Source organism: Pseudophryne corroboree, chromosome 12 (genome assembly GCF_028390025.1).
Source record: "Pseudophryne corroboree isolate aPseCor3 chromosome 12, aPseCor3.hap2, whole genome shotgun sequence".
NCBI classification, from domain to species: Eukaryota; Metazoa; Chordata; class Amphibia; order Anura; family Myobatrachidae; genus Pseudophryne; species Pseudophryne corroboree.
The window spans coordinates 143,678,946-143,706,553 of record NC_086455.1 but is presented as its reverse complement, the minus strand read 5'-3'; the positions used below and the strand labels follow the sequence as shown (position 1 = coordinate 143,706,553).

Below are 27,608 nucleotides of genomic sequence, written 5' to 3'. Positions count from 1 at the left end.
ATGAATCAGTGAAGAATACCAGGTATAATTGTGCTAAAGGGCACGGGGTGCTTGGAGACACTGAGGTGCTTGCGGACACTGAGGTGCTTGCGGACACTGAGGTGCTTGCGGACACTGAGGTGCTTGCGGACACTGAGGTGCTTGCGGACACTAAGGTGCTTGGAGGCACTGAGGTGCTTGGAGGCACTGAGGTGCGTGGAGGCACTGAGGTACGTGGAGGCACTGAGGTGCGTGGTCACGGAGATGCTGAGGTGCTGGAAGCACGGAGGTACTGAGGCACGGAGGTACTGAGGCACGGAGGTACTGAGGCACGGGGGTGCTGGAAGCACGGAGGTACAAAGGCATGGAGATGCTGGAAGCACGGAGGTGCTGAGGCACGGAAATGCTGAGTCACGGAGATGCTGAGGTGCTGGAAGCACGGAGGTACTGAGGCACGGAGGTACTGAGGCACGGAGGTACTGAGGCACGGGGGTGCTGGAAGCACGGAGGTACTGAGGCACGGAGATGCTGGAAGCACGGAGATACTGAGGTGCTGGAAGCACGGAGGTGCTGAGGCACGGAGGTACTGAGGCACGAAGATGCTGGAAGCACGGAGGTGCTGAGGCACGGAGATGCTGAGGCACGGAGATGCTGAGGCCCGGAGATGCTGAGGCACGAGGTACTGAGCCCTGGAGATCCCAACTACAACAGCAGTAAAACTGAAACACGACAGCTGTGGTTTTCAGGAGAGAACACGGAATTCAGTACTGTGCCTTTAAGACGAAACATTGCAGCTGTACCTTTACATTGAGACTCAGGGAAATGGTGAAATCAAATGGCAACACACAAGTAAACCAAACGGTAACAAGGGAGCAGAGTTTCCACAGGAACTTAGGTACAAAGGTTACCTTTAGGGAGCTCAGCTTAAGACCCACACAAGGCTGTATGTGACACAAGGAACTGGCCCAGATTGCAACTCAGCCTCCTGATTTATACTTCCTGGTCCTTGATGATTGGTGGGCAGGATTAGGTGATGTCACTGACATGTGACTACTCTAGCCAAGGCTGTGATGTAGAATGAGGCCTAGCAGGCCAAGAGAACACTGAAGCCTGGACTTCTGCAAAACACAGGATGCTTGCTTTTAGATTACTGAATTCAGCCTCACACAGGAGATCACCACAGGTGGAGCTGATTACCTCTCAGGCAGAGAACTCAGGAATACTCATAGTGCTGACAAGCTGTTTAACTCCGTGAGTGAAAAGACACAGGATCCAGGACAGATGGCAGGGGTAAGTCACCAAATATAAACCTACAGTCAGGATTGTGACATTCATCACTGTCTACAAGATGAATGTCAACATATCGTATCCAACCCGATTCTACAACAAATGCTGGCTATCCCCTCACGACATGTATTGCTGAAATAGTATAAGTATTGTAATTTTGTTAGGCTAATGCTACAATTACTTTTTTCACTACCCAACAAGCTATCAAATAAAACACTCTTTAACAGTATGGATGCACCAAGTTCATATTTTAGGATTTGACTGAATGCTGAATCCTCAAAATATTGCAGATCACCAAATAAAAAAGAAAATTGTTACAATTAAGAAGCAGTGAATCTACTTCAAAACCCCAATCGGGAACGTACTTAATGACTCTGCATCCTGCACTCTAAAATGACAGATGAAACAAGATTCTCTCACCCAACTTGGAAACTGTTAAAAAACAGTCAAATTTTGGCGGAATCACAGACTGGATTCTCTCTTCTATATATGTATTTATAGTATACATAGATGTCTGGGTATCTCAAAGGCTAAGTATTACTGATACCTCTTTCAGACATACTCTAAAATCCCGGATTTTGCGCATGGACGCACATCAACCCGGGATTTCTGTATGTCTGCAAGGTACCCACCCGGGAACATGTTCCTGCTATTGACCAAGGATTTTCCCGGGACGAAACAACCCGGGTTAAGTGTAAATGGTGCGACCCTGGAAGGAGGCTGGGCACTCTAGAAAGATCTTAGACTACCTGGTGTGCACTGGCTCCTCCCACCATGACCCTCCTCCAAGCCCTTAGAAGCCTCTGATAGGCTGTTCAGGGCTGCTTGGCGGGCGGGGCTGCGTTCCAGGTTGCCTGGAGGGCTGCTTGGGGGGGAATGGGGGCTACACGACTGTTAGGAGACAGATGGTCACATCCTCACCTCAGTAATGTCAGTGGGAATATCCCACTGTTATGTGGGCCACTGTCTGATCCTGCAGAACTCCATCAGCGGTCAGCCACAGAACACTTCAAGTTGTGTGTGGGTTGGCGGGCAGACAGGACAGCGCAGGCGGAAGGGCGGGCGCGAGGGAGTGCGGTGTGACATCAGCACGTCACACCGCGGCCATGAACACAGCACAGGGCGGCCAGGAGCACAGCGCAGGTCGGACAGGAGGGTGCACAGTGTGACGTCAGCACGTCACATCGCGAGCCGGACGGTGCTGGACGAGGCTGTGTCTCGGCAGCGCGACCGTCCATTACCCCATTTGGGGTAATTTACCCCTGTTCCCTGACCACTGGAATAACGGACACTACAGTGCGGTGTAATGTGACTAACGAATACTACTGTGCACGGTGTAAAGTGAATTGCTACTATTCTGTGGCCACACTCCTTCCCCGTGAAGCCACACCCCTATTTTTTTTTTTTTTAATGCGACCTAACCCTATTTTGAATATGTGGGGGTTGGGTTTGGGGGGGCTGGGAGGGGATGGGGCACTAATTCTCTTTCTGGCACAGGGCACCAAAGTGTCTAACTACAGCTCTTATGTACTTCTTTGGATGTTGGAAGTGTTTGTGTTAAATATGACATACAGTAGAATGTAGTAAATCCGTTATACACCAGACAGTAGTGGAGGGTATATGTACAGTAAAGCACCTCTGGTTCTTACCATTTCCAATGTGCTGATGGAAGCATGATGGGTGCAACTGTGTTCTGGCATCTTGTGAACTTTACGATGGCGGGAGCTGGATGGATGGGTCTGATAACACACAATGAACTAGGTATGTGATCACAAAAGGACATGCATGAATGCAGAACACAGACATAAAGCATGGTATGGAATAAAATCTAAACAAGCAACAAATACAGCAGGGAAGATAGTCCCAGGCATTCCGAGGTTTCCCATTCCACAATCCCAAAACATCAAATAATCCATATTTGTTTTAATTCAATGTAATGCTAATTTAAATGAACAGGCAGGACAACAATCACACATGGCACCGCATTGGAAAATGTGATCACAAGAAATGCTTATTTTAGTCTTTAAAGGGCTCTTAAGTTTTTGTTACATGGCGTTCCACAGAGCATGCTGCGCTGTTCCTTGGACTATTCACCTTGTAAAGGAAGCCCAGGGTGAATAAATAACAATCTCTGTGATCATCAAAGCTCACCTTTAATTCACCCAAAAGGACCACTAAACTAGTAGTAAATGAATTATTCATATTTTCTTATTTTATTTCACAGACGATCCATATAATATCAAGCTAGTCCATCTTTTGGACTATGTTTAAATTGTAAAAATAATAAACCTATGTAAAAATAATACACCTATGGAGTCCATAGCTGTCTACCTAGCTGAAACTGTTGTTATGATAAATTCAGTAGCAGAGTATCAATATGATAATTGTACAAGGTCTGTTCCAACTACAACATACATTGGAGGCACGCTAAAGCTGCGCTGGGCGGGAGCTACTCTTGAAGTGCAAAGGCATCGCCGCTGTGGGCGGCACTGACATGCGGGGCGGACTAGCCCTGTGCTGGGCGCCCCCCCACCTGTCAGTGTGAATGATCGGAGCTGTGCTAAATTTAGCACAGCTAAATTCAACTCGGAATGACCCCCCATTATCTATAGTCTTTAAAATGATCTATCTTGCAATACTGCCAAGCAGACCAAAAAGGAGAATAAAAAAAAACTGTTCAATAAATATAATACTTCCGTGTCCTTGTGAGATTATTAAGTAGTTTGTATTCAAGATTAGAAACAAGGTTTAACTACATGAATAATTATACATTCAGTTATATTATTCTTTACCCTAGCAAACGTTTATCAAATCTGCGAGCATTAGCATGTTGTTGACCTACATAACAGTTTATTCAGATTTTTAATAAACTGATCCAGTCCTAACTAGACTGTTCAGGGTGATGAACTGCAGAAATTAAAGCAGCAATGACCCCTACAGAGTCATTTTGAAACATTGTATAAAGCAGCACAGTATTTCCTTTGTCTGCTTTAGATTATATAACCCCCTGTGATCATAGTGGTATTATGCAACATGGATTTTATGCATCTTCTGTTAATTAGATATTTACTGTTATAAAATGACCTGCTTCTGGCGATCCAGATAGTGGAAAAGAATAAAAGTCTTAGCAAAAGGGCCCTATAGTAAGACAATTCCAACTTTTTGGGGGAATTGGACCAATAAAACATTAATTCTCAGAATAGATTATGTAATTTCATCATTCTAGTGACTGAGGGAGGAGCTACAGATAATAAACCTAACAACGTAACATAAAAAGTTTTTTTCAAAATGGGGGTCAGGAACACCCACAAGTGGGAATAGCTCTGCTTTGCCTCTCCCACACATATATACAATTTTTTAAATGTTCACGTTGTGTTAGTATAATGTCGCAGCTCAAAGAGGCCTGCTTATTTTTAAATTAGAAAAGCTGCCGCATTAATGAGGAAACCACTTTTTAATTTGACACAATATGGGGGAAAATAAGAATTTACTTACCGATAATTCTATTTCTCGTAGTCCGTAGTGGATGCTGGGAACTCCGTAAGGACCATGGGGAATAGCGGCTCCGCAGGAGACTGGGCACAAAAGTAAAGCTTTAGGACTACCTGGTGTGCACTGGCTCCTCCCCCTATGACACTCCTCCAAGCCTCAGTTAGGATACTGTGCCCGGACGAGCATACACAATAAGGAAGGATTTTGAATCCCGGGTAAGACTCATACCAGCCACACCAATCACACCGTACAACCTGTGATCTGAACCCAGTTAACAGCATGATAACAGAGGAGCCTCTGAAAAGATGGCTCACAACAATAATAACCCGATTTTTGTAACAATAACTATGTACAAGTATTGCAGACAATCCGCACTTGGGATGGGCGCCCAGCATCCACTACGGACTATGAGAAATAGAATTATCGGTAAGTAAATTCTTATTTTCTCTGACGTCCTAGTGGATGCTGGGAACTCCGTAAGGACCATGGGGATTATACCAAAGCTCCCAAACGGGCGGGAGAGTGCGGATGACTCTGCAGCACCGAATGAGAGAACTCCAGGTCCTCCTCAGCCAGGGTATCAAATTTGTAGAATTTAGCAAACGTGTTTGCCCCTGACCAAGTAGCTGCTCGGCAAAGTTGTAACGCCGAGACCCCTCGGGCAGCCGCCCAAGATGAGCCCACCTTCCTTGTGGAATGGGCTTTTACAGATTTTGGCTGTGGCAGGCCTGCCACAGAATGTGCAAGCTGAATTGTACTACAAATCCAACGAGCAATAGTCTGCTTAGAAGCAGGAGCACCCAGCTGGTTGGGTGCATACAGGATAAACAGCGAGTCAGATTTCCTGACTCCAGCCGTCCTGGAACATATATTTTCAAGGCCCTGACTACGTCCAACAACTTGGAGTCCTCCAAGTCACTAGTAGCCGTAGGTACCACAATAGGTTGGTTCAGATGAAACACTGAAACCACCTTAGGGAGAAAATGAGGACGAGTCCTCAATTCCGCCCTGTCTGAATGGAAGATCAGATAAGGGCTTTTACAGGATAAAGCCCGCCAATTCTGACACGTGCCTGGCCGAGGCCAGGGCCAACAACATGACCACTTTCCATGTGAGATATTTTAACTCCACAGATTCAAGTGGTTCAAACCAATGTGACTTTAGGAACCCCAAAACTACATTGAGATCCCAAGGTGCCACTGGAGGCACAAAAGGAGGCTGTATATGCAGTACCCCTTTTACAGACGTCTGAACTTCAGGTAGTGAAGCTAGTTCTTTCTGGAAGAAAATTGACAGGGCCGAAATTTGAACCTTAATGGACCCCAATTTTAGGCCCATAGACACTCCTGTTTACAGGAAATGCAGGAATCGACCTAGTTGAAATTCCTCCATCGGGGCCTTACTGGCCTCGCACCACGCAACATATTTTCGCCAAATGCGGTGATAATGCTTTGCGGTTACATCCTTCCTGGCTTGACCAGGGTAGGGATGACTTCATCCGGAATGCCTTTTTCCTTCAGGATCCGGCGTTCAACCGCCCTGCCGTCAAACGCAGCCGCGGTAAGTCTTGGAATAGACAGGGTCCTTGCTGGTGCAGGTCCCTTCTTAGAGGTAGAGGCCACGGGTCCTCCGTGAGCATCTCTTGAAGTTCCGGGTACCAAGTCCTTCTTGGCCAATCCGGAGCCACGAGTATAGTTCTTACTCCCCTCCGTCTTATAATTCTCAGTACTTTTGGTATGAGAGGAAGAGGAGGGAACACATACACTGACTGGTACACCCACGGTGTTACCAGAGCGTCCACAGCTATTGCCTGAGGGTCCCTTGACCTGGCGCAATACCTGTCCAATTTTTTGTTTAGGCGGGACGCCATCATGTCCACCTTTGGTTTTTCCCAATGGTTTACAATCATGTGGAAGACTTCTGGGTGAAGTCCCCACTCTCCCGGGTGGAGGTCGTGCCTGCTGAGGAAGTCTGCTTCCCAGTTGTCCACTCCCGGAATGAACACTGCTGACAGTGCTATCACATGATTTTCCGCCCAGCGAAAAGTCCTTGCAGCTTCTGCCATTGCCCTCCTGCTTCTTGTGCCGCCCTGTCTGTTTACGTGGGCGACTGCCGTGATGTTGTCCGACTGGATCAGCACCGGCTGACCTTGAAGCAGAGGTCATGCTTGGCTTAGGGCATTGTAAATGGCCCTTAGCTCCAAAATATTTATGTGAAGTGATGTCTCCAGGCTTGACCACAAGCCCTGGAAATTTCTTCCGTGTGTGACTGCTCCCCAGCCTCGCAGGCTGGCATCCGTGGTCACCAGGACCCAGTCCTGAATGCCGAATCTGCGGCCCTCTAGAAGATGAGCACTCTGCAACCACCACAGGAGAGACACCCTTGTCTTTGGTGACAGGGTTATCCGCTGATGCATCTTAAGATGCGATCCGGACCATTTGTCCAGCAGGTCCCACTGGAAAGTTATTGCGTGGAATCTGCCGAATGGAATTGCTTCGTAGGAAGCCACCATTTTTCCCAGGACCCTTGTGCACTGATGCACTGACACTTGGCCTGGTTTTAGGAGGTTTCTGACTAGTTCGGATAACTCCCTGGCTTTCTCCTCCGGGAGAAAACACCTTTTTCTGGACTGTGTCCAGGATCATCCCTAGGAATAGAAGGCGTGTCGTCGGGATCAGCTGCGATTTTGGAATATTGAGAATCCAACCGTGCGGCCGCAGCACTATCTGAGATAGTGCTACCCCGACTTCCAACTGTTCCCTGGATCTTGCCCTTATCAGGAGATCGTCCAAGTAAGGGATAACTAAAACTCCCTTCTTTCGAAGGAGTATCATCATTTAGGCCATTACCTTGGTAAAGACCCGGGGTGCCGTGGACAATCCAAACGGCAGCGTCTGAAACTGATAGTGACAGTTCTGTACCACAAACCTGAGGTACCCTTGGAGAAGGGTAAATTGGGACATGTAGGTAAGCATCTTTGATGTCCAGAGAGACCATATAGTCCCCTTCTTCCAGGTTTGCAATCACTGCTCTGAGTGACTCCATCTTGAATTTGAACCTTTGTATGTAAGTGTTCAAGGATTTTAGATTTAAAATTGGTCTCACCGAGCCGTCCGGCTTCGGTACCACAAATAGTGTGGAATAGTACCCCTTTCCCTGTTGCAGGAGGGGTACCTTGATTATCACCTGCTGGGAATACAGCCTGTGAATGGCTTGCAATACTGTCTCCCTGTCTGAGGGAGACGTCGGTAAAGCAGACTTTATGAAACGGCGAGGGGGAGACGTCTCGAATTTCTTGAGACGGGCCCCCACCGTGCCTGAGACAGCTTGTAAAGCCCCAGCGTCATGCTGAGGACTTTGCGGAGGCGGGAGAGGGCTTTTTTTCCCAGGACCTTTTGCCCGCTTGCCCTTATGGGGCCGAAAGGACTGCGCCTGATAATACGGCGTCTTCTTAGGTTGAGAAGCTACCTGGGGTAAAAATGTGGATTTTCCAGCCGTTGCCGTGGCCACCAGGTCTGTTAGACCTACCCCAAATAACTCCTCCCTTTTATAAGGCGATACTTCCATATGCCTTTTGGAATCAGCATCACCTGACCACTGTCTTGTCCATAACCCTCTTCTGGCAGAAATGGACAGCGCACTTACTCTTGATGCCAGTCGGCAAATATCCCTCTGTGCATCACGCATATATAGAAATGCATCTTTTAAATGCTCTATAGTTAGTAATATACTGTCCCTATCTAGGGTATCAATATTGTCAGTCAGGGAATCCGACCAAGCCACCCCAGCACTGCACATCCAGGCTGAGGCGATTGCTGGTCGCAGTATCACACCCGTGTGAGTGTATATACATTTTAGGATATTTTACTGCTTTCTGTCAGCAGGTTCCTTAAGGGCGGCCGTATCCGGGGACGGTAGTGCCACCTGTTTAGACAAGCGTGTGAGCGCTTTATTCACCCTAAGGGGTGTTTCCCAACGTGCCCTATCCTCTGGCGGGAAGGGGTATGATGCTAATAACTTTTTAGGAATTAACAGTTTTTATCGGGGGAAACCCACGCATCATCACACACTTCATTTAATTCCTCAGATGCAGGAAAAACTACAGGCAGTTTTTTCTCACCCAACATAATACCCTTTTTAGTGGTACTGGTATTATCAGAAATGTGTAAAAACATTTTCCATAGCCTCAATCATGTAACGTGTGGCCCTACTGGAAGTCACATTCGTCTTTTAATCGTCGACACTGGAGTCAGTATCCGTGTCGGCGTCTGTATCTGCCATCTGCGGTAACGGGCGTTTTCTTTTGAGACACCTGGACAGGCACAGGCTGAGTCGCCGGCTGTCTCATGTCATCAATCTTTTGTAAAGAGCTGACACTGTCACATAATTCCTTCCATAAGCTCATCCACTCAGGTGTCGACTCCCTAGGGGGTGACATCTCTGTTACAGGCAATTGCTCCGCCTCCACCTCATTTTCCTCCTCATACATGTCGACACAACGTACCGACACACAGGACACACACAGGGAATGCTCTGATAGAGGACAGGATCCCACTAGCCCTTTGGGGAGACAGAGGGAGAGTATGCCAGCACACACCAGAGCGCTATATATATATATACAGGGATAACCTTATATAAGTGTTTTTCCCCTTATAGCTGCTGTATTGTTATACTGCGCCTAATTAGTGCCCCCCTCTCTTTTTTAACCCCTTTCTGTAGTGTAGTAACTGCAGGGGAGAGCCAGGGAGCTTCCCTCCAACGGAGCTGTGAGAGAAAATGGCGCCAGTGTGCTGAGGAGATAGGCTCCGCCCTTCTCGGCGGCCTTTTCTCCCGTTTTTCTGTGGAATCTGGCAGGGGTTAAAATTCATCCATATAGCCCTGGGGGCTATATGTGATGTATTTTCGCCAGCCAAGGTGTTTTTATTGCTGCTCAGGGCGCCCCCCCCTAGCGCCCTGCACCCTCAGTGACCGAAGTGTGAAGTGTGCTGAGGAGCAATGGCGCACAGCTGCAGTGCTGTGCGCTACCTTGGTGAAGACAGGATGTCTTCTGCCGCCGATTTTTCCGGACCTCTTCTTGCTTCTGGCTCTGTAAGGGGGCCGGCGGCGCGGCTCTGGGACCGAGCTCCGAGGCTGGGCCTGTGTTCGGTCCCTCTGGAGCTAATGGTGTCCAGTAGCCTAAGAAGCCCAATCCACTCTGCACGCAGGTGAGTTCGCTTCTTCTCCCCTTAGTCCCTCGATGCAGTGAGCCTGTTGCCAGCAGGTCTCACTGAAAATAAAAAACCTAAAACTAAACTTTCACTAAGAAGCTCAGGAGAGCCCCTAGTGTGCACCCTTCTCGGCCGGGCACAAAAATCTAACTGAGGCTTGGAGGAGGGTCATAGGCGGAGGAGCCAGTGCACACCAGGTAGTCCTAAAGCTTTACTTTTGTGCCCAGTCTCCTGCGGAGCCGCTATTCCCCATGGTCCTTACGGAGTTCCCAGCATCCACTAGGACGTCAGAGAAATCTAGGATTCAGAGCCTATTTTTGTGTACTGTTTACATCATTGGGGGAGAGTTATCAAACATTGGCAATAAAGGGGGTAATTCCAAGTTGTTTGCAGCAGGAATTTTTTTTTAACAGTTGGGCAAAACCATGTGCACTGCAGGGGAGGCAGATATAACTTGTGCAGAGAGAGTTAGATTTGGGTGTGGTGTGTTCAATCTGCAATCTAATTTGCAGTGTAAAAATAAAGCAGCCAGTATTTACCCTGCACAGAAACAAAATAACCCACCCAAATCTAACTCTCTCTGCACATGGTATTTCTGCCTCCCCTGCAGTACACATGGTTTTGCCCAACTGCTAAAAAATTTCCTGCTGCGATCAACTTGGAATTACCCCCAAAGTGGGCTAAGATAAAGTCAATCAGCTTCTGTCATTTTCAAACTAATTTTTCAATTAGTTGGTGGTGTTGGGGTCCTTTTACACTATAGCTACCCCTACCAACTCATAGCCCCATAACCATCCCTTACATTCTCTACATTTGAGGTTCATGCTATACGCCTCTTCCAACCTGTTACTCTTAGTAGCTGTCATTTACTGTCCCCTTGGCATTCCCTCCAAATTCCTTGACACCTTTGCTTCCTGGCTTCCTCACTTAGGGCCTAATTCAGACCTGACCGCTCCTCTTTTGCAGAGGTCTGCGATCAGATAGCCGCCACCCATAGGGAGTGAAAACCTGCCCTGTGCAAGTGTGCAAATGCATGCATATGCCGTGTGAAAACTTCGACAGACAGCGGACATCTACAAATCCGTTCGCAACTCACTCACCATCTAATGATTTTTCCATTCTGTGCAGTCTGTGCATAGCCAAGGACTTACTCCTACAGTGCAAAAGAAACAGGCTGATCGGGGCCGGAGCTGACGTCACATACCCGTCCTGAAAACGCTTGGGAACACCTGCATTTTTCCTGACACTCCCAGAAAACGGCCAGTTATCACCCACAAACGTCCGCATCCTGTCAATCACCTTGCGTATGCCTAGCGATCTAAATTTTTGCACCATTCTGTCGCTGTTTGGGCTTGCGCATGCGCATTTCGGTGCGAAAGCAGTCATTCGACAATTGGCCGCTCTGCGATTTTGAACAGCAGCAATCAGGTCTGATTAGGCCCTTACTCTCTTCTGACATTCTCTTCGTTATCTCAGGCTATTGCAATATCCCAATAGATATACACACAAAATCCACTGCCTCTAAACTCCTTAACCTCACATCTTCGCTTGGTCTCTCCCAGTGGACCTCCTCTCCCTCCCATGAGTATGGCAGCTGAATTGATCTGGTTTTCTGTTGTAATATTTCTGATTTCTCCAGCTCCACATTTCTCCTCTCTGACCGCCACCTGCTCTCCTTTAACTTATCTCTCTCCGCTTCTCCATCTCTATCTCCTAAGGCTTCCATCACTAAGAGTAACATTGAGGCTACTGACACCACTTCCCTATCCTCCCTTCTCTCCTATTCTGTCTCTATCACTCTCTGAACAAGCCACTTCCCTAAACAATAGAGATGAGCGGATTCGGATTTAAAGCCAGAATTAACGCAAGTTCGGTTTTATCCGGATTTTTCCTATTGGCTATCCAAAACACGTGACATCCGTGAGCCAATAAGATGCCGTTTTGAGAACCGAGTAAATCCGAGTAAAACCGAACCCGCTCATCTCTACTAAACAATGAATCCCTAACTACTGCTCTAGACTCTGTCGCTCCACTGACCACTATTCATCCTCGCAGATCAACACCTCAACCTCAAGGGGAGAGTATAAAGAAGCCTAATCTCTCAAAGTATTATAACGAGGTAATATACCTCTGAGGGGTTTTCGACCAATTTGGTATTTATTACCGCATATTTCCTATCGCTACGATATATTAAAAAAATAGCAATAATGGTCTGTTTTATTATTACTACATTTTTTCTCACATTCTATTGGACAGAATTTGTCGCCATGTCGCTTTGTGTGATTATTTGTAACAAGAAATATTAAAAGATATATTTTATACTAAGAATTTGCATAAAGTGTGCCCCAGGATAGACTTATAGGTGGTGATTCAGACCTGATTGTAGACGTGCAGCTTCCTTGACATGCGGGTGTAGGCCAGCACAGGGCTAGTCTGCCCCGCATGTCAGTCCCTGCCCCGTTGCAGAAGTACAAAAGCATTGCACCGCGGCGATGCTTCAGTACTTTAGGAGTAGCTCCCTACCAGCGCAGCTCCTGCGCGCTGGCAGGGTGCTACCCGTCGCTGCTCGGGTTGCAGCGGCTGCGTGTGCCATCACGCAGCCTCCGCAGCCTGCCCCCCCAACGGTCTGGGCAGGCCTGCATTGCCCGGACCGCGCTCCCTAAACGGCGTCCAAACGCCGCCAGTCCGCCCCTCCCACCCAGCGACCGCCTCTGCCTGTCAATCAGGCAGAGGTGATCGCTGGGCTAAGACGGCCGTCGGCTGTCTGGCATGCGCCAGCGCACTGCGGCACCAGCGCAGTTCAGATCTGATCGCTGCTGTGTGAAAAAACGCACAGCACCGATCAGGTCTGAATCAGCCCCATAGTCTTTTCCTTTCCTTTACCTCTATGTAAAGATCTCCATATATACAGTTTGCTGAACTATTTTTTCTGGGAGCACCACCAGCCTAGTGCCAAGAGTATTTCACCGCTATAGCCTATATATTGGTTCATAAGTATTATTGATAAATGTGTTGTGTAAATAAAACACAGGTCCTGTGCGGTTTCAAACCTTTGTTTCGGACTACACCTGTCTAAACTTTAAATGGGCTCTCAAGACCCACTTCTTCACCAAACTCTCATCCTAAGCTCTATGTCTCACTCTCAATGTCTACCCCATCTCTGTCACCCTTGTCTGTCTGCCCCTCCCCATTAAAATGTACGCTATTGCGAGCGGGGCCCTCCTCCCTCATGTGCTTTTCCTTCTCTTACTTAAACTATTCCCTTCGACGGCACCAAATCCCACGGTTTTCTGCCACACTGATACTTACTGATGCAGCTATGTTTATATACCCTTTAACTTACAGTCAGTATTTTTTGTTTTGGTTATTTGTTTATTTACTCTGTAATTGGGTCACGCGGATCCCTTCTGGCGCCACATAAATAAAAGATACAAATAATAATACTAATAATAATAATAAAACAGCCTGTAAAAATAGGATTTTAATTACCTACTGGAAAATCCTTTTCTCATAGTCCGTAGGGGATACTGGGAATCCATTTAGTACCATGGGGTATAGACATGTCCACCAAGAGCCATGGGCACAATAGAAGTTTGAATGTGTGTGCTGGCTCCTACCTCTATGCCCCTCCTACCAGACTCAGTCTAGGAAACTGTGCCTGAGGAGACGGACATACTTTGAGAGAAGGATATAGATTAGGAAAGTGGTAAGATTTCGAACCAGCATAACCAGAACAAGAGGAAAGCCATGCTAATCAAACTTGAAAACCGGGACAGCAACAGCTGAACCAAACAACAGTAGTTAAACAAGTAACCGTGCAGGAAGAACGAAGCACCGGGCAGGCACCCAGTATCCCCTACGGACTACGAGAAAAGGATTTACGGTAGGTAATTAAAATCCTATTTTCTTTTTTGCCCTAGGGGATACTTGTAATCCATTTAGTACCATGGAGAAGCACCAAAGCTCCCAAACCGGGTGGGAGAGTGCTGAGGTTCCTGCAGAATGGACTGACCAAACTGAAGGTCCTCAGAAGCCAAAGTTTCAAAGTTGTAAAACTTTGTACAGCCGAGACACATCGGGCAGCTGTCAAAGAGGAATCCACCGACCAAGTAGAGTGGGCTTGAACAGATTTCGGAATCGGCAAGCCTGCCATAGAATAAGCATGCTGGATAGTGAGCCTAATCCAGCATGCAATGGACTACTTCGAAGCAGGACACCCAATTTTATTGGGATCATAAAGAACGAACAGCGAGTCCGATTTCCTGTGACAAGCTTTTCTCTTCACAAAGACCTTCAAGGCCGTACGACATCCAAATACTTTGAAGTAGCAGAGGCATCCTTACCAGCCGGAACCACAATAGGTTGGTTGATGTGAAACGCGGACACCACCTTCAGAAGAAATTGCTGATGAGTCCTGAGTTCAGCTCTGTCCTCATGGAAAATCAAGTAGGGACTTGATGTGTCCACCTCACCTTCCTCCATTTCTTGTGAGACAACGCCCCCAGCTCCAACACACGTCTTGCTGAAGCCAAGGCCAACAGTGTGACAGTCTTCCACGTAAGGAACTTTACGTCTACCTCTTGCAACAGTTCAAACCAGTCCGACTGAAGGAGCTGCAACATCAAATTGAGATCCCAAGGTGCCGTAGGAAGCACAAAAGGAGGTTGTAAGTGCAGAACACCTTTCAAGAACGTCTGGACCTCAGGGAGTGAAGCCAATTGTTTATCAAAGAAAATAGACAAAGCCGAAATCTGAACTTTTATGGAGCCTAGACGTAGGCCCACGTCAACTCCCGACTGCTGAAAAAGCAGGAAACGTCCCAGGTGGAATTCCACCGTAGAATATTGTCTGCTCTCACACCAAGAGACATATTTCTTCCAGATACAATGGTAATGTTTAGACGTTACCCCCTTTCTGGCTTGGCTCATAGTCGAGATGACCTTGTTAGGGATCCCTCTCCTGGCTAGAATCAGCCGTTCAACTTCCATGCCGTTAAACGTAGCCGTGGTTAGTCTTGATAGATGAATGGGCACTGCAGCAGAAGATCTTCTCGAAGAGGCAGAGGTCACGGATCTTCGGTCAGCATCTCGAGAAGATCCGCATACCAGGCCCTTCGTGGCCAGTCTATAGCAATGAGGATCGCTTGAACCTTTTCCCTTTTTATTCTTTTTATCATTCTTGGGATGAGAGGAATGGGAGGAAACACGTACACCAGCTGGTAGACCCACGGAGTTGTCATTACGTCCACCGCTACTGCCTGTGGGTACTTGACCTGGAACAATACCGCCTGAGTTTCTTGTTGAGTCAAGAGGCCATCATGTTGATTTGTGGATACCCCCACCGACGTGTTAACTACTGTAACACCACCGGGTGGAGGCCCCACTCCCACGGGTGCAGGTCGTGTCTGCTGAGAAAGTCTGCCCAATTGTCTACTCCCAGAATGAAGATAGCCGACAACGCCACGGCGTGTTTTTCCGCCCAGAGGAGAATTATTGACACCTCTGACATTGCGGCTCTGCTTTTCGTTCCACCCTGTCGGTTTATGTACGTTACCGCCGTCACATTGTCCGACTGGACTTGAATGGTCTGATTCTGAAGAAGAAATGAGGCCTGCAGAAGGGTGTTGTAGATAGCCCTAAGTTCCAGGATGTTTACTGGAAGGACGACTTCCTGACTTGACCATCTTCCCTAAAACTGCACCCCCTGGGTGACTGCTCTTCAACCTCTGAGGCTTGCATCTGTCGTTAGCAGAATCCAATTCTGAATCCCGAACCTCCGACCCTGGACTAGGTGAGACATTTGTAGCCACGACAGGAGGGAGATCCTGGCCTTTGGTGACAGACAAATCCTCTGGAGCATGTGAAGATGCGATCCGGACCATTTGTTCAACTGATCCACCAGGAAGGACCTTGCATGAAACCTTCCATACTGAATTGCTTCGTAAGAAGCCACCATTTTCCCTAGAAAGCGTATGCAGAGATGCACCGAGATCCGGATTGGCTTCAAGAAGGCAGGAACCATCGACTGGATTACCATCGCCTTTTCCAAGGGAAGGAATACCTTCCGAGGCACTGTGTCGAGTATCATTCCCAGGAACTGAAGCCTTTGCATTGGTTACAGGTGAGATTTTGGCAGGTTCAGAATCCACTCATGAGCCAGGAGTAGCCTGGTTGAGAAGGCAATATTCTCCAACAGCTGTTTCCTGGACGGTGCCTTTATCAGAAGATCGTCCAAGTACGGTGCTATGTTAACTCCCTGTCTGTGGAGCAACATCATCATCTCCGCCATCACTTTGGTGAACACCCTCGGTGCCGTGGAGAGACCAAATGGCAGGGCCTGGAACTGGTAGTGGCAGTTCTGCAGTGCAACTCGGAGATAAGCCTGATGAGGCGGCCAGATCAGAATGTGAAGTTACACATCCTTGACATTCAGAGACGCTAGGAATTCCCCCTCTTCCAGACCTGAGATCACCGCTCTCAGAGACTCCATCTTGAATTTGAACACACTTAAGTACGGGTTCAATGACTTGAGCCATCCGGTTTCCTTACTACAAACAAGCTGGAATAGTAACCCTTGTTGTGTAGATGAGGTGGAACTGGAATAATGACCTGGGTCTGTAACAGTTTTTGAATGGCATTGTGTAAGTTTACTCTCGCCTCTTGTGAAACTGGTAAGCCTGATTTGAAGAATCTGTGAGGTGGGAGCTCCTTGAACTCCAGTCTGTAGCCCTGGGTTATAAGGTCTATGACCTAGAGATCCTGGCACGATCTTGTCCAGATGTGACTGAAGAAATTTAGCCGGCTCCCACTCTCTTGTCTTCCAGGCATCGCGGTCCACCGTAATGCAGAAGGTTTTGAGGAGACAGAGCCTGAGCCCTGTTCCTGTGAACCGGCAGTCGCTGGTTTGCGTGGTTTACCTCTAGCACCTCTTGCGATGGTAGAACCACCTCTGGCCTTGACCCTAAACTTGGCAGTCCAAAAGGACTGTAGATTAGGTCCTAAGTAGGCCTTCCCAGATGGCAGAGCTGCAGAAGGTAGGTATGTGTACTTACCTGCAGTAGCTCAGGAAATCCATTTGTTGAGTTCATCTACAAATAAGGCTTCTCCCGTGAAAGGTAGGCCTTCCACTCCTTTCCAGCAGCCCACATCAGCAGTCCACTGACGTAGCCATAATCCTCTGCATGCAGACACTGCCATAGCTGTAGTGCATGCATTAAGCAAACCTATTCCTTTTATGGATTCCACCATAAAGTTTGCAAAGTCTTGTATATATTGCAGAAGCAAAATAATTTCCTCTTAAGGTAAGGTGTCTAACCCCTCAATTAAATTACCTGACCATTTAACAATTGCTCTTGTAATCCACCCACATGCTATAATGGGTCTCTGGGCCACCCCAGCAGCAGTATAAAAAGATTCAGTATAGTCTCAATCTTGCGATCAGTCGCATCCTTTAGGGATGCTGCACCAGGCACAGGTAGTACAATTTTACGTGAGAGCCTGGAGACTGATGCATTCACAATTGGTGGATTTTCCCATTTTTTCCTATCCCCTGGAGGAAAAGGAAAAGATGATAACCGCCTGGGAATTTGAAATTTCTTATCTGGATTAACCCATAGTTCTTCAAACAGTGTATTTAGTTCCTTTGAAACAGGGAAATTGGCTGAGGATTTTTTCTTAATATTAAAGTAAGAGTCCTCACTCTCCTCTGTCACCTTATCAGGGATATTCAGAACTTCTCTGATAGCGTCTATGAGAGCCTCTACACCCTGTGACAGAAAACCCTCCCCTACCGTTGTGTCCACCTCACCTTCCTCCATTTCTGACCCTTCATCATTACAGTCAGACTGCAGGATATGGGCCAAAGTGCGTTTTTGCGGACAAATGGTAGAGGACTGAGATGCTGGTCTGGGTACTGAGTCCGTTTTCATAAACTCATCCACAGACTGCCTTAAGTATTGCGTCTCTTTCTCATTACGAGATAATTTTGTAGAAATGGTGGAAATCATTCCCCTAATGGAGTCCAGCTATGCTGGCTCTGTCCCACTAGCCTGGGAAGGGACACTGCACTGAGTACACACTAGTGAACCACCTGGAGAAGAGGAACACTGTGCCTTACATGAAACACACTCTTTGCCTGACATACTACAGTAACGACAGCACACACACAGGAAAAGGTTAAGAGCACAATAAACCCACAAAGAGCCCTTCCAGACAGACACAGAGAGAGTATGGAACCAGCACACGGCACCCTTATCGCTAATGCCAAGCTTAGCCGGGCTGCAGACTAAGTACCTAGATTAGGGACTTAGTACACTAGAAATCGCTCCTCCCCCCCTGCCCCCACTATGACCCCCAGGTAAATCTGAGGTAAACTGGAGGCTTTATGGAGGAGCTGCACGTCCCTGTCAGTCAGCATCTGTGTCAGCTGTAGTAGGGAAAATGCTGCTAGTGAGCTGCTGGATTCGCTCATAGTGAGGACCCGCCGCTTCAATGGCGTGCAGTCTTCCCGCTCTTCTTTATACTGGCTTATGTGTCTGTGTGCATAAAATGGAGCAAGCCCCCTCTTATGGCTGCAGTGCCAGTCTGGGTACTGTGTACACTATAGTGTACTAAGTAAGGAGATGAAGTCCGCCCCGTTTAGAAGCGGTTCGTCTCCGTACCCTAATGCAGCCATAATGGCTGGTGACCCGCTAACCGGGACGCCGGCTTAATACTCAGCACTCTTCTGTCTTCTGGCTCTGTTAGGGGTGGCGGCATGCTGCGGGAATGTACGCTCGCCGTGGTGGGGCTTGCGAATAGTTGCCTCAGGTGCTAGCGTCCTGTCAGCGGGGAACGGGACAATTAACCCTTAGTGGGGGTTACACGAAGCAGGCAGGCTGGTGCCATCCAGTCCTGCCAGAAAACACTTCAGGAGCTTCCATAGACGTGACTGGCTCCTCTGGGCACATTTTCTAAACTGAGTCTGGTAGGAGGGGTATAGAGGGAGGAGCCTGCACACACATTCAACTTCTATAGTGCCCATGGCTCCTAGTGGACCCGCCTATACCCCATGGTACTAAATGGATTCCCAGTATCCCCTAGGACATAAGAGAAATAGCAGTTAGAAGCTGACTGGTTGGTACTTTATCTCTCTCCAAGGTTTTATACAGCTGCCCTATTGTCTGAAGATTGCCAGACAAGAACAGTGGAGCACATCATTTTTTCTCCTATGCAGGTGTATTTTGGTCTAAATTTTGTCTGATGCTGATATCAGCTGTTGTGTTATATTCCTCTTTTTATATTAACTATATCGCTTGACTACGCACCATAACCCTGGATATCCTTATCCATTAGGAATTTATCTAACACATTCTTAAAGGTGTTGACTGAGTCCGTCATTACAACTACCTCAGGCAGGGAATTCCAAACATGTATTGTCCTTACTGTGAAAAAACCTTTACGCCGCATTGTGTGGAATCTCCTCTCCTTTAACCTAAGCGAGTGACCACGTGTCCTCTGTGCTGATCTTATAGAAAACAGGTCCCTCCCAACCTCTGTGTATTGTCCCCTCTTATATATTTGTAGATGTTGATCATGTCCCCTCTTTGGTCCTCATTCCAAATTGATCGCTCGCTATCTGTTTTTAGCAGCCATGCAAACGCATAGTCGCTGTCCACGGGGGAGTGTATTTTTTTCGCTTTGCAAGTGTGCGAACGCCTGTGCAGCCAAGCTCTGCAAGAACATTTTGTGCAGTTTCAGAGTAGGTCTGAACTTACTAAGCCCTTGCGATCACTTCAGTCTTTTTGGTGCCGGAATTGACGTCACACACCCGCCCTCCAAACGCACGGACACGTTTGCGTTTTCCCTACCACTCCTAGAAAACGGTCAGTTGACACCCATAAACGCCCTCTTTCTGTCAATCTTCTTGTGATCGGCTGTGCTTATGGATTCTTCGTTAAATCCATAGCATAGCAATGATCCGCATAGTACCCGTACGACACACGTGCACATTGCGGTGCATACGCATGCGCAGTAGAGACCTGATCGCAGCACAGCGAAAATCGGCAGTGTGCGATCAACTCGGAATGACCAACTTAGTCTCCTCTTTTCCAATGAAAACATGCCTATACTTGCAAGCCTTTCCTCGTATTCCAGCTTCTCCATGAATTAGTTTGGTCGCCTGCCTCTGAACCTTTTCTAGCTCCAGGATATCCTTTTTGTAGTATGGTGCCCAAAATTGTACACAGTATTCAAGATGTGGCCTCACTAGTGATGTACATAATGGGAGTATAATACTCTCGTCCCTTGCATCAATTCCCCGTTTTATGCATGCTAATATCTTATTAGCCATCTTTGCTGCAATCATACTTTGGGTACTACTGCTTAGTTTGCTATCTATGAGGACACCTAAGTCCTTTTCCAGTACAGAATCCCCTAATATTACCCTATTTAGTAGGTAGGTGTTATTTTTATTCTTGCTACCACAGTGCATTACCTTACACTTGTCTGTATTGAAGCGCATTCTCCATTTTGCTTGCCATGCTTCTAGTTTAACTAAGTCATTCTGAAGAGGTTCAGCATCCTCATCCATATTTATAACCTTACGCAATTTGGTATCGTCTGCAAAAATTGCCATCATGCTCTCTAGACCTACTGGGGGTCATTCCGACCCGTTCGCACGCAGCTTTTTTTGCTGCGTTGCGAACGGGTCGGAAATGCACATGTGCGGTGGACGCATTATGCATGTGCGTCATTGCCTGGCGACAAAACTTTTTTAGCATAGCAGGGCTGCACAAGCGTTCGCAGCCCTGCTATGCTAAAATACACTCCCCCATAGGCAGAGATTAGTTGATCGCACCAGCAGCAAAAAGTGCGATCAACTCGGAATGAGGGCCACTGTCAGGTCGGTAATGAAAATGTTGAACAATAGTGGTCCTAGTACAGACCCTTGTGGAACACCACTTAGCACTTTAGTCCAATTTGAAAATGATCCATTAACCATAACGCACTGCTCGCTATTATCTAACCAATTTTTGACCCAAGTGTATATTGTGCTCCCTAGCCCTATTTCTTGTAGTTTATAGATAAGTCGCATGTGTGGTACTGTGTCGAAAGCTTTGTCAAAGTCTAAAAAGATTACATCCACCTCCTTACCCTGATCAAGGTTCGCACTTACTGTTTCATAAAAGCCAAGTAAGTTGGTTTGACATGATCTGTCCTTCACAAATCCATGTTGATTCCTTTTAATGACCTTATTGGCTTCAAGGAACTTCTGAATACTATCCCTTAGAATACCTTCCAATACTTTCCCCACTTTAGATATAAGACTAACTGGTCTATAATTACCCGGTTCAGCTTTACTTCCCTTTTTGAATATTGGCACTACTTCCGCTATACGCCAGTCTTTGGGAACCATACCTGATATAACTGAATCTTTAAAGATCAAAAACAGCAGTCTTGCAAGTTCAGCGTGAAGCTCCATTAGAACCCAAGGGTGAATTCCATCGGGACCTGGTAACTTATTAATCTTTAAAAAATTTTAATCGGTCACAGACTACCTCCTCACTTAAATAAGCACTTATCAGTGGGACATTATTATTATTATTATTGAGATTGTGTGTTAGTCCCTGAATTTGGTCCTCTCTCTAAATACCGCGGAAAAAAACTAATTTCGTTTTTCCACTATGTCATTATCATTTTTGATTAAAACTCTCAACTTGTCTTTTAAAGTGCCTATTCACTCCTTCTTTAATCTCTTGCTGTTGGTGTATTTAAATAATTTTTTGGGATTCGCTTTGCTTTCCTTTGCTACTAGTTTTTCAGTTTCTACTTTAGCAGCTCTTATTTCTTTTTTGCATATTTTGTTACAATCCTTATATTGCTGAAATGACTCCGCATTCATGTCAGATTTGTATTTTTTTCTTGCCCATAAGTTCCTTTATCTTTTTGTTAAGCCACATTGGTTTGGGATTTTTATTCCTTTTTTTTACTGCTTGTGGGAATAAATTTGAGAGTATTTTTAACTAGCGGAGATTTTAATACATCCCATTTACTGATCCATGGTAGCAATGACCTTCTTGGAAAGGCCCTGGTGAGCTAGGATGTTCCGCTCAACCTCCATGCCGTCAAACGAAATCGCCGTAAGTCCGGGTCCTTGTTGAAGAAGATCTATTCTCAGTGGCAGAGGCCAAAGGTCTTCGACGGACATGTCCAGAAGATCCGCGTACCACGCCCTCCAAGGCCAATCCAGGCAATCAGAATTGCCTGGACTCCTTGATGTCTTATTCGTTTTAGCGCCCTCGGGAGCAATGGAATTGGAGGAAACAGGTAGAACAGCCGGTAAAGCCATGTTGACATCAGTGCATCCACTGCCCTCGCCTGAGGGTCCCTGGTTCGGGAGCAATACCAAAGAAACTTCTTGTTGAGATTCCGAGTTGTGTACTCCCAGAATGAAATTTACTGACATTGCTCTTGCATTTTTTTCTGCCCAGAGGAGTATCTTTGACACCTCTCGCATGCAGGCCTTGCTTTTTGTCCCTCCTTGCCGGTTGATGCACGCCACTGATGTGGTGTTGTCCGACTGTACCTGGATTGCATGATCCCTGAGTAGAGGAGACGCCTGAAGCAGAGCATTGTAGATCACCCAAAGTTCCAGAATGTTGATTGGAAGGAGGGCTTTGTGGGCTGACCACCTGCCCTGGAAGTGAGCCCCTTGGGTGACAGCTCCCCATTCTCTCAGACTCACATCCGTCGTGAGGAGGATCCAATCCTGAATCCCGAAACTCCGGCCTTCCAGTAGATTGAAAGACTGCAGCCACCAAAGGAGGGAAATCCTGGCCTGAGGTGACAGCCGTATCATCCGGTGCATCTGAATATGTGATCCGGACCACTTGCTCAGGAGATCCAATTGAAATGTTCTGGTATGGAACCTCCCATATTGGGTCATCTCGTATGAGGCTAACATTTTTGCCAACAATCTTACACAGCGATAGATGCATGTATATTCAAGCAGGTTGGAGAACCATGCGAACCATCTCATGGAGTGTTCTCGTCTTGTCATCTCCAGGTGGGACATCTGTAAATTGAGGATCCAGCCATGGTGTGACAGGAGCTGAATAGTGTGGTCTATATGAAGCAGTAGAAGCTCCCTGGATCTCGCTTTTATCAAGTGATCATCCAAATAAGGGACAATATTGAACCCCTGGACCCGGAGTTGGAACATCATCTCTGCCATCACTTTTGTGAACACCCTTGGCGCTGTGGACAGGCCTAAGGGAAGCCTGGTGAGGAGGCCAAATTGGGATATGGAGATAAGCGTCCTTTATGTCCAGGGAGACCATGAACCCCTGGTCTTCCAGGCCCGCAATCACTGCTCACAAGGATTCCATCTTGAACTTGGAAACCTTTAAGTAAGGGTTCAAGGATTTTAGATTCAAAATGGGCCTTACCGAACCATCTGGCTTCGGAACCATGAACAGGTTGGAGAAGCAACCCTTTCCCTGTTGTTGAAGCGGCACTGGAACAATGACCTGGGTCCGGACCAGCTTTAGGATGGCCGGTTGCAGGGTAACACGCGTATCCTCCAAAGCTGGTAAGCTTGATTTGTAAAAAATCGTTGGGGAGAAGCGCTGTCAAACTCCAGCTTGTAGCCTTGAGAATTGAGGTCCCTTACCCAGAGATCTCCTGGTAGGAGCCTTCCCAGATGTGGATGAAGTGACGCAGCCGGGCTCCCACCTCGAGATCCCCTCGGGGTGGGTGGGCACCATCATGCTGAGGCCTTGGAGGAAGCTGAACTGGTGGCTCTGATCCTGAGAACCGACGGTCGCTGGTTTTCTTGTCTTACCTCTGGTACCTCTTGCTGCATTAGAGGCACATATGGCCCTAGAGCGAAATCTGTTAGACCAAAAGGACTGAACAGATGGCCCTGGGTAGGTACGCCTAGCTGGTGGGGCACCAGAGGGGAGAAACATGGATTTCCCCGCAGTAACCTTAGAAATTCACGTAGCTAACTCAACCCCAAAGAGTCCTTTGAGAGAGTCACACAGGACGCGTGCAGTGTCCTGAATGTGCTTCAGGAGAATTACCATAGTGACATGGGGCATATCCCCGGAGAGGCCCACCTGAATTTGAGAAGCCCACGTGTGAATGGCATGGGTCATCCAGCAACCTGCTATGACCGGCCTTTGCGATACACCCGCTGCTGTGTTGATACACTTTAATGTAGTCTCTATTTTTCTGTCCCCAGGGTCCTTTATGGTAAAAGAGCCCGGGGCAGGCTGCACCGCCTTTTTAGAAAAGTTGAGAGACTGATACATCAACCCCCAGGGGTTCTTCCCAGAATTTTCTACCGTCAGGAGCAAATGGGAAAGTGTGCAAAAATCTTTTTGACACTTGGTATTTTTTGTCTGTCTTTTTCCAGGCTAACTTAAATAGGTCACCTAACTCTGTAGAATCAGGGTAAGTGACATTAGGCTTGTTCTGTGTAAAGAAAAACGACTGCTGTGACGCAGAGTCCTCTAGAGGGAGTTTTAACATGTCCTGTATAGCCAGAATGACGGGTTCAATACCCTGAGCAGAAGTGGAATCTCCATTAACGGAATCCAAGTCCTCCTCATCCTCCTGTATTTCTTCATCTGAATCAGAGAGTAAGGCAAGTAAACCACGCTTTTGTGGTCCTGAGTTAGAGAGGAGGGGTTATGTAACATCAGCCCTGGCAGTGCTTGAGCCAAGCACTGCAATTGTGTCGGGCAGTCAGCCCCTGATAGCAGCCGCCAAACGGAGCTGCTATAAGGAGCCAGTATTAGCCGCTAACATCAGCTGTTAGTCCGCTGTAGGAGCCGCTAAATTGAGCCATTAATAGAAGCCACTGCACCGAGCCATCATCAGCTGCGCTCTTCCTCTACTTTCACCGATGGTAAATTACCCTTTCAGCAGTCACATAATTTAACAGCACTACAGACTGCAATCTAATGTGAATGCCTCACAGAGCGGTGATTTAAGGTTGTAGTATAGCGCAAGATCTTCAGCTCCTCTTATATGGGACTCCATACAGCTACTTATTAACCCTTTTGGACACTTGATTTAAATCTATAGCGGTGGGTCGACACATCTGTGATTTTTATAATCTAGACATTTTTTAGGAATTCATGTATCCAATGTTTTATACACATGTATTGTGATATTTATAATAGTAATTGTTGCTACTAATACATTTTATCTATATATGACAAAATAGCGCTCTCTATGTATTGTACTTTTGTTTAATTTAAATAACTGCAGATTATTTGTTGGGAGCAGCTTAATTTTGTCTTTTATGGAGAAATATCCCTTATCCAGAATAATATAATTATAATATTAGATGATGAAATCTAATTGCGCCTGATTGGTTCTCTTAAAATCGTTTTATAGAGTTACTACATATATTCCTATTTTGCAAATAAGACACATTTTAATCGAAAAAGTCACACGTAACAATGCTAGGCTCTACCAAGTAATGCCACGTCATGGCTTGACTAGCAGGGCTGTTTAACGTGTGGACAAATCTGTACATCAGCAGAAATACTAAGCACAAAAGTATAAAGGCTACACACAATAGTTAGTACAGGTTGAGTATCCCATATTCAAATATTCCGAAATACGAAATATTCCGAAATACGGAACTTTTTGAGTGAGATAGTGAAACCTTTGTTTTTTTATGTCTCAATCTACACACACTTTGTTTAATACACAGTTATTAAAAATATTGCATTAAATGACCTTCAGGCTGTGTGTATAAGGTGTATATGAAACATAAATGAATTGTGTGAATGTACACACACTTTATTTAATGCACAAAGTTATTAAAAATATTGGCTAAAATTACCTTCAGGCTGTGTGTAAAAGGTATATATGAAACATAAATGTATTCTGTGCTTAGATTTAGGTCCCATCACCATGATATCTCATAACGGTAAGCAATTATTCCAAAATACGGAAAAATCCGATATCCAAAATACTTCTGGTCCCAAGCATTTTGGATAAGGGATACTCAACCTGTACTATATTTTGTTTTTTTTTCTATTATCAATCGGGTGAACATAGTTTAGTTTTGTAGCAATTCCACTTAAGCTAAAGCATTAAATATAATAAATAAATCTGCTAATTAATTTAAAGAAATAATCAATAATCTGTTATTTTTTTATCAATCTAATAAGCAGGGACAATTTGCATAAAAAAAAAATAAAAAAAAAATCTCATAGTTCCCATTCAGTGACATTTTAGTAAATACAACACCAAGGGGCAGATTTATTAAGCCTGAGAAATGATAAAGCAGTGATAAGTGCAAGGTGATAATGCACCAGCCAATTAGTTCTTAACTGTTCATTTACATATTGGAGCTAATTGGCTGGTGCCGTATCACCTTGCACTTATTACTGCTTTATCACTTCTCCAGGCTTAATACATCTGCCCTTCAAGTTAGATGGTGATAAATTTGATAAAAACAGTGATAATACTGGTGCTTTAGGGGGACATTTACTAAGCAGTGATAAGAGCGGAGAAGTGAGCCAGTGGTGAAGTTGCCCATGGCAACCGATCAACACTGAAGTAACATCTATAATTTGCATACTATAAAATTATACAGAGCTGCTGATTGGTTGATGGGGCAACTTCTCCACTAGCTCACCTCTCCGCTCTTATCACTGCTTAGTAAATGTACACCTTAGAGATGTACTTACTTCCAAACCTCAAGATTCATGTTATGGGAATAATATTCTAATAGTTGCCTATAACTACAATATCTGTAGTGTGGTAAAACCTTTTATACTGTACGGTGTGTCACCTAATGACAGCAGATGACTTCCCTTGCAGGCAGCAACTTTTTTTGAGTAACATAAATAAAAAGAGACAGCCGGAGAAAGTATGGTAAATACTATACTCTATATTCATTACCATTGTACCTTACAAATGGAGTACTAGTACAGTATCTGCATAACAGTTAGAATGCCATGTTACCTGCCAATAGAATACTGGGAGTGATGCCAAAGTGCAATGCACGCATGAGTACTAGCTAGCGCTGAAAGATGTCAGTCCAGGTTATGAATATGAGATTTCAGGGAGGCCAGAGGAGGCAGGCTGCTTATAGATAAGCTTACTGTAGTTACTGTATATACATATCTGAAACTGCATGTATATATTATGGCAAAGGGATACAATGAAAAGCTTTGAAATTTAATGGACATGCATAAAAAGTATAAAATATAGAAAGTATGTGTAATGTTCACTTGCATAGATAAGTTTACAGCAATAAAAGCTTAAACATATTTGGGGGAAAAAAAAGATTTTAAACCTACCGGTAAATCTTTTTCTCATAGTCCGTAGAGGATGCTGGGACTCCGTAAGGACCATGGGGATAGATGGGCTCCGCAGGAGACATGGGCACTTTAAGAAAGACTTTGACTCTGGGTGTGCACTGGCTCCTCCCTCTATGCCCCTCCTCCAGACCTCAGTTACAGAAACTGTGCCCAGAGGAGATGGACAGAACGAGGAAAGGATTTTAGTTAATCCAAGGGCAAGATTCATACCAGCCACACCAATCACACCATATAACTTGTGTTAAACTAACCAGTTAACAGTATGAAAAAACAACATAGTTTCGGTTCAAAACCGATGAAACTATAACATAACC

General features: G+C 46.0%; 1 protein-coding gene across 22 annotated transcripts in view; it reads right to left on the bottom strand.

The window, feature by feature from the left end:
• Nucleotides 1-27,608, bottom strand: part of GPHN (gephyrin) — a 615,912-nt gene that overhangs the window by 261,178 nt on the left and 327,126 nt on the right. For 15 of the 22 annotated variants that reach the window (XM_063948135.1, XM_063948129.1, XM_063948127.1 and 12 more), the window contains exon 8: nucleotides 2,916-3,005. The exons of the other annotated variants lie outside the window; for them this stretch is intronic. In XM_063948135.1, coding sequence (XP_063804205.1) covers nucleotides 2,916-3,005 — 90 coding nt within the window. The remainder of the gene's footprint in view (nucleotides 1-2,915; nucleotides 3,006-27,608) is intronic. 22 annotated transcript variants of the gene reach the window in all.